The 18116-nt window shown below is 50.5% G+C and overlaps 1 protein-coding gene across 2 annotated transcripts in view; it reads right to left on the minus strand.

Moving 5' to 3' along the window:
- Nucleotides 1–18116, minus strand: part of LOC140402332 (inositol-tetrakisphosphate 1-kinase-like) — an 85603-nt gene that overhangs the window by 17723 nt on the left and 49764 nt on the right. For both annotated transcript variants that reach the window (XM_072490044.1, XM_072490043.1), the window contains 5 exons: nt 15290–15407; nt 13822–13920; nt 10268–10308; nt 9127–9292; nt 5839–5906 (listed from right to left, as the gene is read on the minus strand). In XM_072490044.1, the coding sequence (XP_072346145.1) occupies nt 5839–5906; nt 9127–9292; nt 10268–10308; nt 13822–13920; nt 15290–15407 (492 nt within the window). The remainder of the gene's footprint in view (nt 1–5838; nt 5907–9126; nt 9293–10267; nt 10309–13821; nt 13921–15289; nt 15408–18116) is intronic.

Consider the following 18116-nt stretch of genomic DNA (forward strand, 5'->3'; position numbering starts at 1 on the left):
TCAATGAGGCAAGGGAGGGGGGGGCTTTGCCCCCGACGATGTCCCAGGCACTGATCTCCTTTATCCTGAAGCGGGACAAGGATCCCCTGCAGTGTGGGTCTTACAGACCGATTTCCTTGCTAAATGTAGATGCCAAGGTGCTGGCGAAGGTCTTAGCCACGAGGATTGAGGATTGTGTGCCGCAGATCATCCATGAAGACCAGACGGGGTTTGTGAAGGGGAGACAGTTGAACGCGAATGTGCGGAGGCTTTTGAACGTTATCATGATGCCGGCGAGGGAGGGAGAGGCGGTGATAGTGGTGGCGATGGACGCTGAGAAGGCCTTCGATAGGGTAGAGTGGGGGTACCTGTGGGAGGTGCTGAAGAGGTTTGGGTTTGGGGAGGGGTTTGTCAGGTGGGTTAGGCTGTTGTATGAGGTCCCGATGGCGAGTGTGGCCACAAACAGGAGGAGGTCCGAGTACTTTCGGTTGCACCGAGGGACGAGGCAGGGGTGTCCCTTATCCCCCCTGCTCTTCGCACTGGCGATTGAACCCCTGGCTATGTCACTGAGGGAGTCAAGGAACTGGAGGGGGTTGGTGCGTGGTGGAGAGGAGCACAGGGTGTCACTTTATGCGGACGACCTGCTGCTGTATGTGGCAGACCCGGTGGGAGGAATGCCGGAGGTAATGAGGATTCTTAGGGAATTCGGGGACTTTTCGGGGTACAAGCTCAACATGGGGAAGAGCGAGCTGTTCGTAGTTCACCCAGGGGATCAGGAGAGGGAGATTGGCGAGCTCCCACTAAAAAAGGCGGAGAGGAGCTTTAGATATTTGGGGAGTCCAGGTGACCAGGAGCTGGGGGGGCCCTGCATAGGCTTAACTTTACAAGGCTGGTGGAGCAAATGGAGGAGGAGTTCAAGAGGTAGGACACGTTGCCGCTGTCCTTGGCGGGTAGGGTGCAGTCAATCAAAATGACGGTGCTCCCAAGGTTTTTGTTCCTGTTCCAGTGCCTCCCCGTGTTTATCCCGAAGGCTTTTTTCAGGCGGGTTAACAGGAGTATAATGGGGTTTGTGTGGACGCGAGGGACTCCGAGGGTGAGAAGGGTGTTCCTGGAGCGGAGTAGAGATAGGGGAGGGCTGGCGCTGCCCAACCTCTGTGGGTACTACTGGGCCGCCAATGCGACGATGGTGCGCAAGTGGATGATGGAGGGGGAGGGGGCTGCATGGAAGAGGCTGGAGATGGCGTCTTGTGTGGGTACAAGTCTGGGGGCGCTGGCAACGGCGCCGCTGCCGCTCCCTCCAAGGGAGGTATACCACGAGCCCGGTGGTGGTGGCTGCCCTCAAAATTTGGGGGCAGTGGAGGCGGCACAGGGGGGAAGTGGGGGCCTCGGCGGGGACACCATTACGGGTCGCCCCAGGAAGAACAGGTGGAGGGTTTTCGGGGTGGCACAGGGCAGGGATACGAAAGCTGGGGGACATGTTTGTGGACGGGAAGTTCGCGAGCCTGGGTGAGCTGGAGGAGAAGTACGGGCTCCCCCCGGGGAACACCTTCAGGTACTTACAGGTAAGGGCGTTCGCCAGACGGCAGGTGGTGGAATTCCTCCGGCTACGGCCACACACAGTACAGGACAGGGTGCTCTCGGGGGGGTGGGTGGGAGTGGGGAAGATCTCGGAAACTTACCAGGTGATGCAGGAGGAGGAGGAGGCCTCGGTGGTGGAGGTAAAAGGTAAGTGGGAGGAGGCGTTGGGAGAGGAAATTGAGGAAGGGACGTGGGCAGATGCCCTGGGGAAGGTGAACTCTTCCTCATTGTGCGCAAGGCTCAGCCTCATACAGTTTAAGGTGCTGCACAGGGCACACATGACCGGGACAAGGATGAGTCAGTTTTTTGGGGGTGAGGACAGGTGTGTTAGGTGCTCAGGGAGCCCAGCAAACCACACCCATATGTTCTGGGCATGCCCAGCACTGGAGGAATTTTGGAAGGGCGTAGCGAGGACGGTGTCGAGGGTGGTAGGATCCAGGGTCAAGCCGGGCTGGGGGCTCGCAATATTTGGGGTGGCAGAGGAGCCGGGAGTGCAGGAGACGAAAGAGGCCGGAATTCTGGCCTTTGCGTCCCTGGTAGCCCGGCGAAGGATTCTTCTTCAGTGGAAGGATGCGAGGCCCCCAAGAGTGGAATCCTGGATCAACGATATGGCGGGGTTTATTAAGTTGGAGAGGGTGAAATTCGCCTTGAGATGGTTGGTACAAGGGTTCTTTAGGCGGTGGCAACCGTTCTTAGACTTCCTGGCAGAGCGGTAGACATTGGTCAATGGCAGCAGCAACTCGGGGGGGGGGGGGAGGGGTCACTTCATTATTATTTTTTTGTTTTTGTTATTTACACTAGAGGGTCTGAGGGGGTGTATATACTTGTTGTATTAAGTCGGGGGGTTAATGTTAATTTATTATTTCTGTACAGGGGGGAAGGGGGGTATGGAGGGTTGTTTTTCTGGACTGTGTTTTGTACTTAACCCTGTTGGGTTTCTTTTTCATTTTGTTATTGATAATGTAGCCACCTAAAATGGCTGATTCCCTATTAATTTGGCCAAAACCCGATTTAAAATGGCTAACCGAATAGGCTGATGGGAAAAGCAGCCAACAGGACACAAACGGACAGCTGCAGACAGAATAGCGTTTTCGGCTCTGGGGAAGTCGTCCCAGATCGATACTCAAGACTATTAGCAGCACATCAACCCAGACATCTGCAGTTTAATCGGCTATCCCCGGGAACAATTGCAACATATTAGCAATTGAATGCCGGACCAGGCCTGTTGGCGCCTGCAGTGGCCGAAATAAAGACAGGTGAACGACCACCCCCCGATCGAGGAATCGCCTCGTTATTGGACATATCGAACCCAGTGATTGGAAACAAGTCCAATCACTTGGGACTCAGGGTCAAGGGCCGCCCCGAGAGGCGGGAAGCCCCTGGGCCCTATAAAGTGAGGGGCCAAGTTCAGATCTCTCTCTCTCTCCCTTCTTCTCCTGCTCGAGACCTTCGCAAGAACATCGACCAGAAACAGTGAGTCTGACTCCAGCGATCGCTACCCGATAGAGACTCCTAGCCATCGACCCGTATCAGCCTTTTTGAATCCCGCGGGCCAGATCTGATTCGATAAGCCATTCGTTTCCCTGATCTGGTGGGCCCTTCCTAAAGTTAAGTATTGGCCAGTAGTGGTAGGTTTCTATATAGATAGTAGGATTATATACTTGTTGTATATAATAAATGACCGTTGATTTCAATCTTACTAAGTGGTGTGCTGACTTATTAATCATAACTCGAGCTTGAACCACGTGGCGGTATCAGAAAGATACCTGGTGACTCGTGAGCAAAGGTGACATAATCAGAGGTAGTAAAACTAAGGCTAAAAAGAGCAACAATATTTTATGAAAACCTTTAATAAAAATTTAAAAAAATTTTTTTTTAAAGAAGCTAAACAGCAAGAATCGCATGTTTGGAGTGAATTTGGGGTATACACGGAAGTACCAGATAGGGGACAAAGAGCTCTATCCCACAGATGGATTTGCACGGAAAAGGTTCTTCCGGATGGAACTTATAAGGCAAAGGCCAGGCTTGTGGCAAGGGGATTTGAAGAAATCTTAGAACATCAGGATTTAAGGGTAGATTCACCTACAGCAGGAAAGGTTATTTTAAAGATCTTCTTGGTTCTATTAGCCACAAAGGCATGGGAATGCAAATCTTTAGATATAAAAGCTGCCTTTTTGCAGGGGCATCAGCTCCAGAGAGACATTTTTCTCCGTCCTCCTAAGGAAGCAGCTAATACAGAAGGGGTACTCTGGAAGTTGAACAAATGTGTATATGGATTAAATGATGCATCTAGAGTCTGGTATTTTTCGGTAAGGTCAGTTTTGTTAAAGTTAGGCTGTTGCCAGTTGAAAGCAGATCCTGCAATGTTTTACTGGCACTATAAAGGAAATCTTTCTGGCATTTTTATGATGCATGTTGATGATTTTTTGTGGGGTGGGACTAGTGATTCTGAAGCTATTGAAATCTCTGGTTTGAGGAAAGAATTCAGGGTCGGAAGTCAGGCTTCCGGTGCATTTAAATATATTGGACTGGAAATTGGACAGACTAAGTTAGGGGCAACTTTACGTCAGCAATCTTATTTGGAAAGCATCAGCCCAATAGCAATTAGTCATGGCCGAGTTTCACAAAAAGACGCAATGGTTTCAAAGATAGAAAAAGAGCAACTGCGAAGTTTAATTGGGCAACTGAACTGGTTAAGTAGACAGACTAGACCAGACGTGAGTTTTGATGTCTTAGAGTTGAGTACAAAAATGAATGATCCCAAAGTGGAAGACATAATAAGAGCAAATAAAGCGTTGGCCAAACTAAAAATGCAGGAGTGTGTTTTGAAGTTCCTGGTTTTAGGTGACCTTAGGCACTTGAAACTCATAGTTTACAGTGATGCGTCCTACGCAAATTTATGTGATGGGGTTTCAAACGCAGGAGGTTTTATAATTTTCCTTTTGGGGAACAATGGTAAATGTTGCCCGCTTGTGTGGGAAACAAAGAAAATAAGGAGAGTGGTAAAAAGCACTTTGGCTGCTGAGACGTTAAGCCTTGTAGAGGCGGTGGATATGGCCTTTTATATAAGTATGATATTGACAGAAATTTGGGGATTCGGGGATTTGGGTAATATACCTAGTGACTGTCACATTGACAATAAATCCCCGTGGGAAAATGTGCACTCTACAAAAAGTGTCAATGAAAAGAGGTTATGGATAGACATCGCAAGTTTGAAGCAGATGTTGGACAGAGGGGAAATAGCAAAAATTAAATGGGTCGACAGGAGCTATCAACTGTCAGACTGTTTTACGAAAAGAGGGGCGAGTTCACAGAAACTTTCGGATATTGTTAATGAAGGGAGCTTGTTTCTGTGACTGTTTTTTTTTTCTTTCTCGTCCAAACAAAAAAAAGGGGGGAATCGTGTGTGTTTTTGAGTTTCTTGAAATTTTGTTTTCACCTAATTTTTTTTTCTCCAAGGAAGGGGAGACTGTTAAGTAATGGGTTAAGAGACATTGCAATTAGTTGTCTCATTTATGTTAAGTATCCATTAATTGACACTGATATGTAAAGGGGCTTCAGGTGGCCTCTGTCGGATGATGTATAGTGAGAGTTTTGTGCAAAGGCTGTTGGAAGGAAATAAATGTGTGTTTGTGAAAAAGGAACAGAACTTTAGACTCTTCATATCACAGCAACTAAAACGTCTAACGTTCTGCCCACTGTGCCTTTCCTGGCTGCTCTCAACCTTCTCTCCCACAAAACCGTCCTATCGTCTCCAATCTGTCCACCCAACTGAAGTTCCTCACCCGTGGAACCATTCTCTTGAATCCTTTCTGAAACCCTCCCCAATGGCTTCACGTCCTTCCCAAGGGTGCGGCATCCCAAAAAAACGGGACCCATTACCCCAGCCGAGACCAAAACCAACATTTCAGATTGTCCAACATCGCAGAGTGAACAAATCTCTCCTCCAGCCTCATCTGTCTCCTTGGCCAGTTATCTTGAGGGGGGGGGGGGGGAAACGACAGAATTGGATTCATCAGGCGGGATTTTCCCACCCTGTCCCCCAGTGGGATCGGAGGTGGCAACTCTGCGGCGTGTTCCCTGGTGGCTTGCCGGCAGAGCCGCGCAAATAGGCATCGGAGAGACTGGAAGATTCCTCCAGTGGCCAATGCCGATCAGTCTCCATCGCCGGAAGATCCTGCCCTAAATGCTCGGTGTTGGCCGGAGGAGATCAGAGCGACAGCGAGAGGAGAAGCTGGGGGAGGGATTTGCAAACCAGGATGACCAAACGTGCAAACTTACCTCCGTTAGATGTGAACACGATTCCGGCTTCGAAACCTCGTGACTGTTAAAGAATATCGTTTTCCTATCTGAAAGTGCAAAGGCAGAACCCATCACAATGCGGCACTCCCTCCCTCCTCTCCCCCCCCCCCCCCCCCCATTTGCTTCTCCCTGTCCTTGACGTTTATCTCGCCCCTTTAACATCCCCAAAGTGGTTCACAGGCGTGTCAGGTAGAACTTAACCGAGTCGCAAAGGGAAACTTTTGGATAGGTGGGCAATTGTTGGTCAAAGATGCAGGTTTTCACCTTAACGGAGGCGGGAGGTGTAGCAATGTGGCCGGGTTTGGGGCCTCCAGAGCTGAGGGCTAAACAGGCTGGTGACCTCAGCCTCGCCCTTTACGTTAGCGAGGCACCGGCAGCCTACGCAAGCCGAGACCTGCGGCTGAACGGTTTCCACCTCCGCTGCCGCAGACGGGATATTGGGCATCTCATGGCAAGATCAGGGGGCCGAACATGGGAGCAGCAGCGGGCAGGGATCGCCAGCCCATGTTCCCACTCGAGTCAGCGGTGACTCCGTCGGCTGGGTCACGCGGGCTGAACGGGAGACGGCCGCGTTAACCCCAAAGACGGGCGCCGCGGCGAGCTTGGTGTCGGCGCAAGGCCAACAGGTCGCCCACGTCCGCGGTACAGGGACGCCTGTGAGCAACGACGCAAGTGGACCGAGATGGGAGTCGAGGCGTGGGACGTCCTCGCTGCTGTCCGGAGTGCCTGGAGACAGGGAGTCAGGGAGAATGCGCGAAAACAGAGGGGAAAAGAAATCACCAGATGGCGGAAGAGCGAACCTTCCGGAAGGAAAGAACCTGCCGAGGACCAACGCTATTCGTCTGTGCCGGCTGCAGAAGGGACTGCCTCTCACCATTGCCCCTCTCCAGCCACAACAGACCCCGTCCAATCCAGGAGGGACAACACCCCGGGCGCAGCCCATCGTCTCCTGAAACAGACGATGGTGACCACCTAGAGTCTAGACGGCTGAAGGCAAGGCAGCCAATGATGGAGCAACGATGGATTGAAAACGCGTTCTCCGGGCACCTTCCAATCACCTCCAATCAGTGCCCCCCCCACCCCCGGTTACTGGACACACTTCCTCCTTATTTACTCTTCCGAAACCCTTTGTGACTTTGCACATCTGTGGAATCTCCTCTTAACCTTCACTGATTTCAGGAGAACAACAATTCCATCATTTTCAGTCCCGCACCCTTGGAATAAAGGCGACTCATGGGTTTAACACTGACCCCAATTCCCTCCCAACTCTTTTACCACTGACTTTTCAGTTCATCTGTGGCGCAGTCCATCGTTTCCCAAGGTGGATGGACACATCAGAACGCAGCAGCGTAGGAAATCGGAGGAGTGGGCCATTCGGCCCCTCGAACGATCCCACCATTCGACTAGATCAGGTCTGGTCTCCTCCCTCAATGTAATTTCCCTGTCCTAGCCCCATATCCCTTCATATCTTTAATATCTAGAAATCTAGCGATCTCAGTCTTGGACAAGCTCAATGATTGAGCCTCTGGGGTAGAGAGTACCAAAGGTTCACCACCCTCAGAGTGAAGATATTCCTCCTTAGCATGGTCCAAAATGGCCGACCCTTGATTCTAGAACTGTGTCCACTGGTTCTAGAACCCCTCCCACTCAGCCAATGGAAACATCCTTCCTGCATCTACCCTGTCAAGCACTGAAAGAATTGTGTGTGTCTCAATGAAGTCACCTCATATCTCTAAACTCCAAGGATACAGGCCCAACCTCCTCCATTCTCAAACATGTGACCATACAAGTTAGGAGCAAGAGATGGCCACTCCTTCAAACCTACCACGCCATTCAATTAGACCATGACTGATCTGACTGTAACCTCCTGCCGACCCCCGATAACCTTTCACCCCTTGTTCATCAAGAATCTCTCCACCTCTGACTAGAAAACATTCAAAGATTCTGCCTCTGTCCGCTTTTGAGGAAGAGGGTTCCACAGACTCAACGGCCCTCAGAGAAAATATTTCTCCTCATCACCGTCTTAAATGGGCGACCCCTTATTTATAAACAGCGACCTCTAGCAGCAGTGCTAACCGCTGTGCCGGCCTAACTTCCCTAACTACTTGCTCATCAAATCTCAATCTAAGCCCCACAGCGCCGAGGTCCCAGATTCGATCCCAGCTCTGGGTCACTGTCCGTGTGGAGTTTACACATTCTCCCCGTGTTTGCGTGGGTTTCACCCCCACAACCCAAAGATGTGCAGAGTAGGTGGATTGGCCACGCTAAATTGCCCCTTAATTGGAAAAAATGAATTGGGTACTCTAAATTTTTTTATTTTTTTTTAAACTTAAAAAGAAATCTCAATCTAACAATGCTTAACTAATGAACTAACTATTAAAATTGTGACAAATTCAGCACTTGAGGGGATACAGTGACAGCTGACGCTCTGTGGGACACGGGTTCAAATCCCACTCCCGCAACTGGTGGAATTGAACTTCAATTAATAAAATCAGGTCTCAGTAACGGCGACCGTGACAACGATCTTCGGTTGTCATAAAAACCCATCTGGTTCACTAATGTCCCCTTTAAGGAAGGAAATCTGCCGTCCTTACCCGATCTGGCCTACATGTGACTCCAGACCCACAGCGATGTAGTTGACTCTTTTTAAAAAATAAATTTAGAGTACCCAATTATTTTTTTTTCCCCAATAAGGGGGCAATTTAGCGCGGCCAATCCACCTAACCTGCACATCTTTGGGTTGTGGGGGCGAAAACCACGCAGACACGGGGAGAATGTTCATACTCCACACGGACGGTGACCCAGGGCCGGGATTCGAACCCAGGTCCTGAGCGCCATAGGCAGCAGTGCTAACCACTGTGCCGCGTGCCACCCTGGTTGACTCTTAACTGCCCCTCTGAAATGGCCGAGCGTGGCACTCGGCTTAAGGGGCAATTAAGGATGGGCAATAAATGCTGGCCCAGCCCAGCGATGCCCACATCCCAAGAAAGAATAAATCAAAAAACACTCATCCGGTCAATTTATTTTTTAGCGGATGCTTAGGCACACACTTTCTTCCCTATGGGGAGTAATGGGGAAGTGGTGGAAGGAATCCCGAGCTGATTATTAACCCATTGAACCGCGTTACGAACACTCCTTCTGTGGCCAACCGATCCTGGCGTTGGCCCTGAACCTCCAGAGGTAGGGGGCGCTAAATACTGCGCTACAAGACCTCCTGCAATGTCAATAAAACAACGTAACACCGAAGGCTGGCACTGGCACACTAACCCGATTGGCCAACAGTAAAGTTCTTCAAAGAGGGCCGCTCGACAACAAAATAGGACGGGCCAACAACAAAGACTTTATGGAGGACCGCGTTGTGGTTGATGAAGCTTTGCAGCACACAGGGAAGGCTGACATCCCTCAGGCCATCTTCATTGAAGATAAGAGCCATCTGTGAAGAGAAGGAATCCGGTTAAAGAATAAAGACTTTCATTTCTATAGCCCCGGGTCACTGTCCGTGTGGAGTTTGCACATTCTCCCCGTGTCTCCGTGGGCCTCGCCCCCCACAATCCAAAAAGATGTGCAGGGTAGGTGGATTGGCCACACTAAATTGCCCCTTAATTGGAAAAAATGAATTGGGACTCTAAATTGATATTTTTTAAAAGTCAACCACATGACTGTGCGACCACAGTCACATGTAGGCCAGACTAGGTAAGGATGGCAGATTTCTTTGTCCCAAAGGACATTAATGATGGTTTCTTACGACCATTGGCATTGATTTCATGGTTAGGAGCTGGTTTAGCTCACTGGGCTAAATCGCAGGCTTGTAAAGCAGACCAAGGCAGGCCAGCAGCACGGTTCAATTCCCGTACCGGCCTCCCCGAACAGGCGCCGGAATGTGGCGACTAGGGGCTTTTCACAGTACCTTCATTTGAAGCCTACTTGTGACAATAAGCGATTTTCATTTTTAATTCCAGGTTTTTATTGAACTCAATTTTCACCAGCTGCCGCGGTGGGATTTGAACCCAGAGTGCCAAGCTGGGTCTCTAGATTACTAGTCCAGTGATATTACCAATGCGCCATCGTCTCCGCACATGATGGGAAAAACCGAAGAGGAAAAAATTTGAAGGGGAGGAAAAAATAGGGGAGAAACCCAGGGGCGAAAGGGGCAAATTGGGTAGCTCTTTCAAAGAGATATCGTGGTTACGATCGGTCGAATGGCCTCGGGCTATGCAGTGTGATAATATGATTTACTGTTGAACACCTCATTAAAGGTGGGGGCGGGTGGGATATTACTGGGTTGAACCCTTAAATCACAAATAATCAGATGCCAAAAGCACTCCGATCAATTCTCTGCTGTGCAAGATTGGAAATAATTCTACAATAAAGCACGAATATCAATGTGATATTTAACTCGGATACTCACGTCATGGGCGCTCGACCCTTGTGCAACCCTGGCTTTACAAACTGAAAGAGGAAGAAAGTAAATTAAGTAAATCCCATTCTCCCAATTGACGAGGCATCAGAACGATTCAGTGACCCCACGCAATGGTGAGCCCGAAGGTCCAGCCGATGTCACTCTGGTCTTCCTGTACCATTAACACTGGAACACTGACACCCCAGACGTACCACCAGAACCTCTGACTGCACCTTTCTCAATATCAGAACACCCTAAAGGCTCTCTGCAGCCAGGAGAGTACTTTTTTTTTAAAGCGACTGACTTCAGGGAGAAAGCCTTGGTTTACGCTCTCATGTGGAAGACCCCATCTCCAACAGGCTGCACTCCCTCGGGCCAATGATTTCAACCCAAACCCCCCCCCCCCCAGGGCGGCAGGGTGCCACAGTGAGTTAGCACTGCTGCCTCACAGCGCCAGGGACCCGGGTTCGATTCTGGCCTCGGGTGACAGTGTCGAGATCTGCACGTTCTCCCCCTGCCCCCCATGTCTGCGTGGGTTTCCTCCGGGTGCTCCGGTTTCCTCCCACAGCCCGAGATGTGCAGGTTAGGTGGATTGGCTGCGCTAAATTGCCCCTCAAGTGTCCGCAGGTGAGGTGGGGTTACCTCTTTCGGAGGGTTGGTGCAGACTCGATGGACCGAATGGCCTCCCTCGGCACTGTCAGATTGCTAGGATTCTGTAGTTCAGTCCTGCACCCATCCTGAAGGATACTGTGGGGGCACAGTATCACGGGTGCCCCCTGTCCTCTGACCACCCCCCCCCCCCCAAACACCCACCCAAACTCCCCCAGCCAGTGGCACGGAGGCCAACTGAAGTAGCCTTTACTGTCTCATTGGCCGAAATGGGTTAGTTCAGAACAAGCTGCGGCTGTCCCGAGTGTCCTTCGCCCCCAGGTCGTCCGCTTGTCAAATGAGGATTTGTCATTAAACTTCCGTTTATTAAGCGTCAATATTGATCAATGTTTCCCTCCCTTTCCTTCAGCGATCCATCCCCGCCGAATAGAGGCTGCAGCACGTTATCCACGGGTCAACGCGGAGGCCGAGAGCACGTCACACGCAGCTACCACGCGTTCCACATGCAGACAGATTCTTGCCAATGAGACATTCCCAGGCAAGAACGCAGCAGCCGTTCCGTACCGTGGAAACTGAGAACGGCAGCTGGGGGTGGAGAGAAAGAGAGAGAGAGAAAGAGAGAGAGTTGGGGGTGCTGTGAAGGTTGCATTTTCAAGTCATTTGGGGACACAAATGGGTTAGCCCTGCTGCCTCACGGCGCCGAGGACCCGGGTTCGATCCCGGCTCTGGGCCACTGTCCGTGTGGAGTTTGCACATTCTCCCCGTGTCTGCGTGGGTTTCGCCCCCACAACCCAAAGATGTGCAGGGTAGGTGGATTGGCCACGCTAAATTGACCCTTAATTGGAAAAACAAGGAATTGGGTACTCTAAATTTTAAAAAAAAGAATTTGAGGGACACAATCACAAAATGTCTGAAAGCACTTTAGTCAATTAAGTACTTTTGGCACACAGGAAATGGACAGCCAACGTGCAAACAACAAGCTCCCACAAACAATGTCATATTGAGGGGAGGGGGTGGTTGGTTCGTGATGCAGAGCGAGGCCAGCATTGTGGGTTCAATTCCCCGTACCGGCTGAGGTTATTCATGAAGGCCCCGCTTTCTCGACCTTGCCTGAGGTGTGGTGACCCTCGGGTTACATCACCGCCAGTCAGCTCTGCACTCCCCCCCCCCCCCCCCCCCCCCCCCCCCCGCCCCACCGCCCTCAAAGGGGAAAGCAGCCCATGGCCTATGACCTGGTAAGCTGCTTTATCTTGATTGAAGGAGACGTATTGGCCAGGAAACTGTGGAGAAGCGCCCCCTGATCTTCTCTGAAATAGTGATTGTGGTGAATGGAACTACTGTTAATTCGCCAGTGCACTGTGATATCATGTGACTGCTGTATCGTGTTATGTTGTGTGTTTAACCCTGTGGGCTCCACCTATGGGCCATTGTACGGCTTCACCCACAGGGGGATATGTCGGGGCATGTACGGGCTCGCCCATGGCTCCACTCCTTACAGGAAGAAGGCAGCTGACCTGCGGGGCCGCATTCATTGTTGTACCGGTCACAGGCAGGCTCAGTTGTAAGCTGATTAAAACCACGGTTTACTTCTCAACGTGTCTCTCAGTGAATTGATGGTCGCATCAGTGATCTTGGGACCAACTGAGGGAGCAGCCTGGGACCTCAATTTAACATCTAATCTGACCCTCTGACAGTGCGGCACTCGCTCAGTACTGACCCTCTGACAGTGCAGCACTCCCTCAGTACTGACCCTCTGACAGTGCAGCACTCCCTCAGTACTGACCCTCTGACAGTGCGGCACTCCCTCAGTACTGACCGTCTGACAGTGCAGCACTCCCTCAGTACTGACCCTCTGACAGTGCTGCACTCCCTCAGTACTGACCGTCTGACAGTGCAGCACTCCCTCAGTACTGACCCTCTGACAGTGCAGCACTCCCTCAGTACTGACCCTCTGACAGTGCAGCACTCCCTCAGTACTGACCCTCTGACAGTGCAGCACTCCCTCAGTACTGACCCTCTGACAGTGCGGCACTCCCTCAGTACTGACCCTCTGACAGTGCAGCACTCCCTCAGTACTGACCCTCTGACAGTGCAGCACCCACTCAGTACTGACCCTCTGACAGTGCAGCACTCCCTCAGTACTGACCCTCTGACAGTGCAGCACCCACTCAGTACTGACCCTCTGACAGTACAGCACTCCCTCAGTACTGACACTCTGACAGTGCGGCACTCCCTCACAGTACTGACCCTCTGACAGTGCGGCACTCCCTCAGTACTGATCTTTTGGGCAAGGTGGGGGGGGGGGGGGGTCGCGTGAGATGGGGGGGAACGATCTGGCAAGAGAGATTTTGTGAAAATGCAAGGGTGCAAAACAGGGTGGGAGGGGGTGTCTGGTGTGATTGGGGGGGGGGGGCGGACATGGGCAAGAGAAGCCGGGTGACAGAGAGAAATGGAGAGAGAGAGTGTGAGGGAGTGATCAGAGGGAGAGAGAGAAAAGGTGCGGGAAAGAGACACATACAGGTGACATACATATACACACAGGCACGTGCAGAGACATATACACAGGCACACATCGGTAGATGCAGGGACACACACATGAAGACACACATGAAATGAAATGAAAATCGTTTATTGTCACAAGTAGGCTTCAATGAAGTTACTGTGGAAAGCCCCTAGTCGCCACATTCCGGCGCCTGTTCGGGGAGGCCGGTACGGGAATTGAACCCACGCTGCTGGCCTGGTTCTGCTTTGGAAGCCAGCTGTTTAGCCCACTGTGCTAAACATGGAGACACACATGGAGACACACATGGAGAGACACATGGAGAGGCACATGGAGAGGCACATGGAGAGGCACATGGAGAGACACATGGAGAGACACATGGAGAGACACATGGAGAGACACATGGAGACACACATGGAGACACACATGGAGACACGCACAGACAGATACTCACTGAGTGGAAAGGTCAATTTTTGTTCTTTAATCAGATGCACGATGTCACTCTGGCTTCCTGTTGCCAATTCCAAATACAGAGGATTGCAAAACTGATCATCTGGAGGATAGAAAGTAGTTTCTTTAAAAAAAGGAAACAAAAGAAAAATAGGGATCCTAACAGGAGTGGCCAAACTTGAGCTCAATCCAAGGTTGTCGTGAGCAACAACAGGCTTCATCGTCTGCGGCAGGTGTTTGGCGGGGGGAGGAGGGGAACATTTTTAATTCCAGAATCTTCACTGCTCCGTGAAGAACATCAGAGGCATTTAAGCAAAGATAACAAACAATGTTGCCAAACTGTCACAGGGTGGAAAATATGCCCTGGAGCAACTGGTGATGGAGGAGATGAATGCATTATTAGAAAGTATTTCTGTGGCTAATATAGTATTCAGAAAAAAATGATTATATGCCAGGATTTAAGAGCAGGAGAAATAGGTGCAACTGCAGACCATTCAGCCCATCGAGCAGGCTCCACCATTCAATACTATCATGGCTTCAACTTGACAACAATCTGTTAGTTTGACCTTGCTTGGCCAACCCTTAAATTAAACGGAATTATTAAAAAGCACTGGAATCCATTTTCATCACTCTGCTTCTGCGAATGGGTGCGGTGACTGCTTGAAAATAGGATTGGCAGCCTCAATGTTGACATTGCCAACTCAAATCAGGCATATTACTGGATTTTTAAATCTAAGAGCTAGGAGCTGGAGTAGGCCACCTGGCCCCTCGAGCCTGCTCCCCATTCAATAAGATCATGGCTGATCTTTTTGTGGACTCAGCTCCACTTACCCGCCCGCTCACTGTAACTCTTAATTCCTTTACTGTTCACATGACCCACTAACATCCCCCCAACTGCCTCCGCCATTGGTTGACCGACTCCTCCACCCAAAGCCTTCCCATGGTCCCTTTGGAAAGGAAAGAGACCTTCTATTGTCTTATTGGATTGAATCTTGACCGTAGGTCAAATAACCTTTTTTCACACCAGAACCGCTGCCAAACTGCCCACAACCCTCATTGAGGAATAGTTTTGTTGTCAGGGGAGCAACAGTGATGGCAGTCTTGTCTCTGTTATTGGAGCAAACAGTCATGGCAGCCATTTTGTCCCTGTTGTCATGGGAGCAAACAGTCATGGCAGCCATTTTGTCTCTGTGGTCATGGGAGCAAACAGCCATGGCAGCCATTTTGTCACCATTGTCACGAGCGATTGGCCATGGCAACTGTTTTGTACTGGCACCACCACAAAAGCAGTTAATCATGCTTTTGCAGGGAGGAATTTTTGCAGGTGAGATCTCGGTTTAACGCCTCAACTCATCACCGGGACCTCTGACAAAGGCTGCATTCCATTTAGGGCTTCACCAGGGCCTCACGCCTGACAGCTCAAATCCTGGGGCCTAGAAAAAAAAAAGTGCTCAGAATCAAAAGAACCCCACCTGGGTCCAAGGCCTGCAGCTCCTGAATAAGTTTGTAGGACTGAAAGCGATCAGAGAGTCTTCGCATTGCAGGCACGGGATCCAACAGGATGGTCTGAGGGTGAGCTTCAACGTAATCCTGGAATCAAAGGGTCAAAAATAAAACAAACGGTGGTAAGAAAGTGCATTTCTAGAACTCCCATCACATTCACAGGACGTCCCAAAGCACTTTACAGCCCCAGTGGCAAATTTCCTTTAAAGGTTTAGTCGCTGGAGGAAACACGGCAATGTGCACAGCAAGATCCACAAGCAGCAGTGTGGTTGCTCCACAGGAGTCTCCACCCATCTTCCTTCATCTCGCCCCATCACCATAGCCTCCTATTCCTCTCTCCACCATCCACATATCCAGCTTCCCCTTAAATGTGCCCTTGTCACTCGACTCACTCACTTCCGGGATCTTCCGGTTCCGCTGGGGTTCAAGGGGCAGGTTTCCTGCCCTGCCCGGCCTTACCGGCGGCCGGACAGGAGAGCCGCGCAAAGCGCCGTAGATATCGGCGGCCCCTTGAAAATCCCGGCGGTAGCATTGCTGCCTCACGGCGCCGAGGTCCCAGGTTCGATCCCGGCTCTGGGTCACCGTCCGTGTGGAGTTTGCACATTCTCCCTGTGTTTTGCGTGGGTTTCGCCCCCACAACCCAAAGATGTGCAGGGTTGTGGGGGCGATTTCGGCGGGAGAACAGCTGGTTTGTCAATTTCAGCGGGGGCAGTGCGGAAGTGATTGCTGGGAGGTAAGTCTGTGCTTTAAAAACACTTGTCTTTGCAGGGGCAGGCCAGTCGATTTCGGCGGGAGAACAGCTGGTTTGTCAATTTCAGCCGGGGCAGTGCGGAAGTGATTGCTGGGAGGTAAGTCTGTGCTTTAAAAACACTTACCTGGTCCCGTTTTCGGTCCCTCTTTTCTGGTTTTTTTTTTTATATTTTAGTATTTAAGGCGGGAACAGGAAGTTCGACCCGCGGACCTCTGGGAAGACCCTCAACAATAAATTCTGGTGGAGAGGAAACCCGAGACACTACACGTGTAGTGTCTCCCACCCGCCCTCCTCCTCTAACCTAATAATAAAACCCATTGGTGTGAGGTAAGTACCATATTTTATTATTAACACGAAGAAGGTAAGTAAGTGATTTTTACGCATTTTTACTTTTGTACCTTTTTCAAATTGTGTGTGTGTCGGGGGGGAAACTGAAGTGAAATCACAGAAAAGCTGTGGCCTGAGTGGCTGGTTGGGATTCTACACTAAATTTAAAAAACTGAGCATTGGTAACTAATTAAACATAATTATTTAATTATAATTTAGAGGGATATCTAAGCCAGAGATCGGAGAGTACTATATTTAGCTTTCGCATTTCTATTAGAAATCTAGTGCTAGGAAACAGATAGTCAACAGTAACTTTGAAATTTAAAAAAAAATATTCAAAAAATTTTTTTTAAAATTTAAATTGTAATTTTAATTAATTGACGCAATGTCAGTTAGAGGGGTGCTGTGCTCTGACTGTGAGATGTGGCAGGTTCGGGAGGCTTCCAGCATCCCGGATGGCTTCATCTGCAGAAAGTGCACCCAACTGGAGCTCCTCACAGACCGCATGGTTCGGTTGGAGCGGCAATTGGATGCACTTAGGAGCATGCAGGTGGCGGAAAGCGTCATAGATCGCAGTTCTGTAGATGTGGTCACACCCAAGGTGCAGGCAGAGAAATGGGTGACCACCAGAAAGGGCAGGCAGTCAGTGCAGGAATCCCCTGTGGTTGTCCCCCTCTCGAACAGATATACCCCTTTGGATACTGTCGGGGGGATAGCCTATCAGGGGAAAACAGCAGCAGCCAGAGCAGTGGCACCACGGCTGGCTCTGATGTTCAGAAGGGAGGGTCAAAGCGCAGAAGAGTAATAGTAATAGGGGACTGACTCTATAGTCAGGGGCACAGATAGGCGCTTCTGTGGACGTGAAACAGACTCCAGGATGGTATGTTGCCTCCCTGGTGCCAGGATGTCTCCGAACGGGTAGAGGGCATCCTGAAGGGGGAGGGCAAACAGGCAGAGGTCGTTGTACATATTGGTACTAACGACATAGGCAGGAAGGGGCATGAGGTCCTGCAGCAGGAGTTCAGGGAGCTAGGCAGAAAGTTAAAAGACAGGCCCTCGAGGGTTGTAATTTCGGGATTACTCCCTGTGCCACGTGCCAGTGAGGCTAGAAATAGGAAGATAGAGCAGCTAAACATGTGGCTAAACAGCTGGTGTAGGAGGGAGGGTTTCCATTATCTGGACCACTGGGAGCTCTTCCGGGGCAGGTGTGACCTGTATAAGAAGGACGGGTTGCATCTAAACCGGAGAGGCATAAATATCCTGGCCGCGAGGTTTGCTAGTGTCACACGGGAGGGTTTAAATTAGTATGGCAGGGGGGTGGGCACGGGAGCAATAGGTCAGAAGGTGAGAGCATTGAGGGAGAACTAGGGAATAGGGACAGTGTGGCTCTGAGGCAGAGCAGACAGGGAGAAGTTGCTGAACACAGCGGGTCTGGTGGCCTGAAGTGCGTATGTTTTAATGCAAGAAGTATTACGGGTAAGGCAGATGAACTTAGAGCTTGGATTAGGACTTGGAACTATGATATTGTTGCCATTACAGAGACCTGGTTGAGGGAAGGGCAGGATTGGCAGCTAAACGTTCCAGGATTTAGATGTTTCAGGTGGGATAGAGGGGGATGTAAAAGGGGAGGCGGAGTTGCGCTACTGGTTCGGGAGAATATCACAGCTGTACTGCGAGAGGACACCTCAGAGGGCAGTGAGGCTATATGGGTAGAGATC

The sequence above is a fragment of the Scyliorhinus torazame genome, chromosome 25 (genome assembly GCF_047496885.1).
Source record: "Scyliorhinus torazame isolate Kashiwa2021f chromosome 25, sScyTor2.1, whole genome shotgun sequence".
In the NCBI taxonomy this organism is placed as follows: domain Eukaryota; kingdom Metazoa; phylum Chordata; class Chondrichthyes; order Carcharhiniformes; family Scyliorhinidae; genus Scyliorhinus; species Scyliorhinus torazame.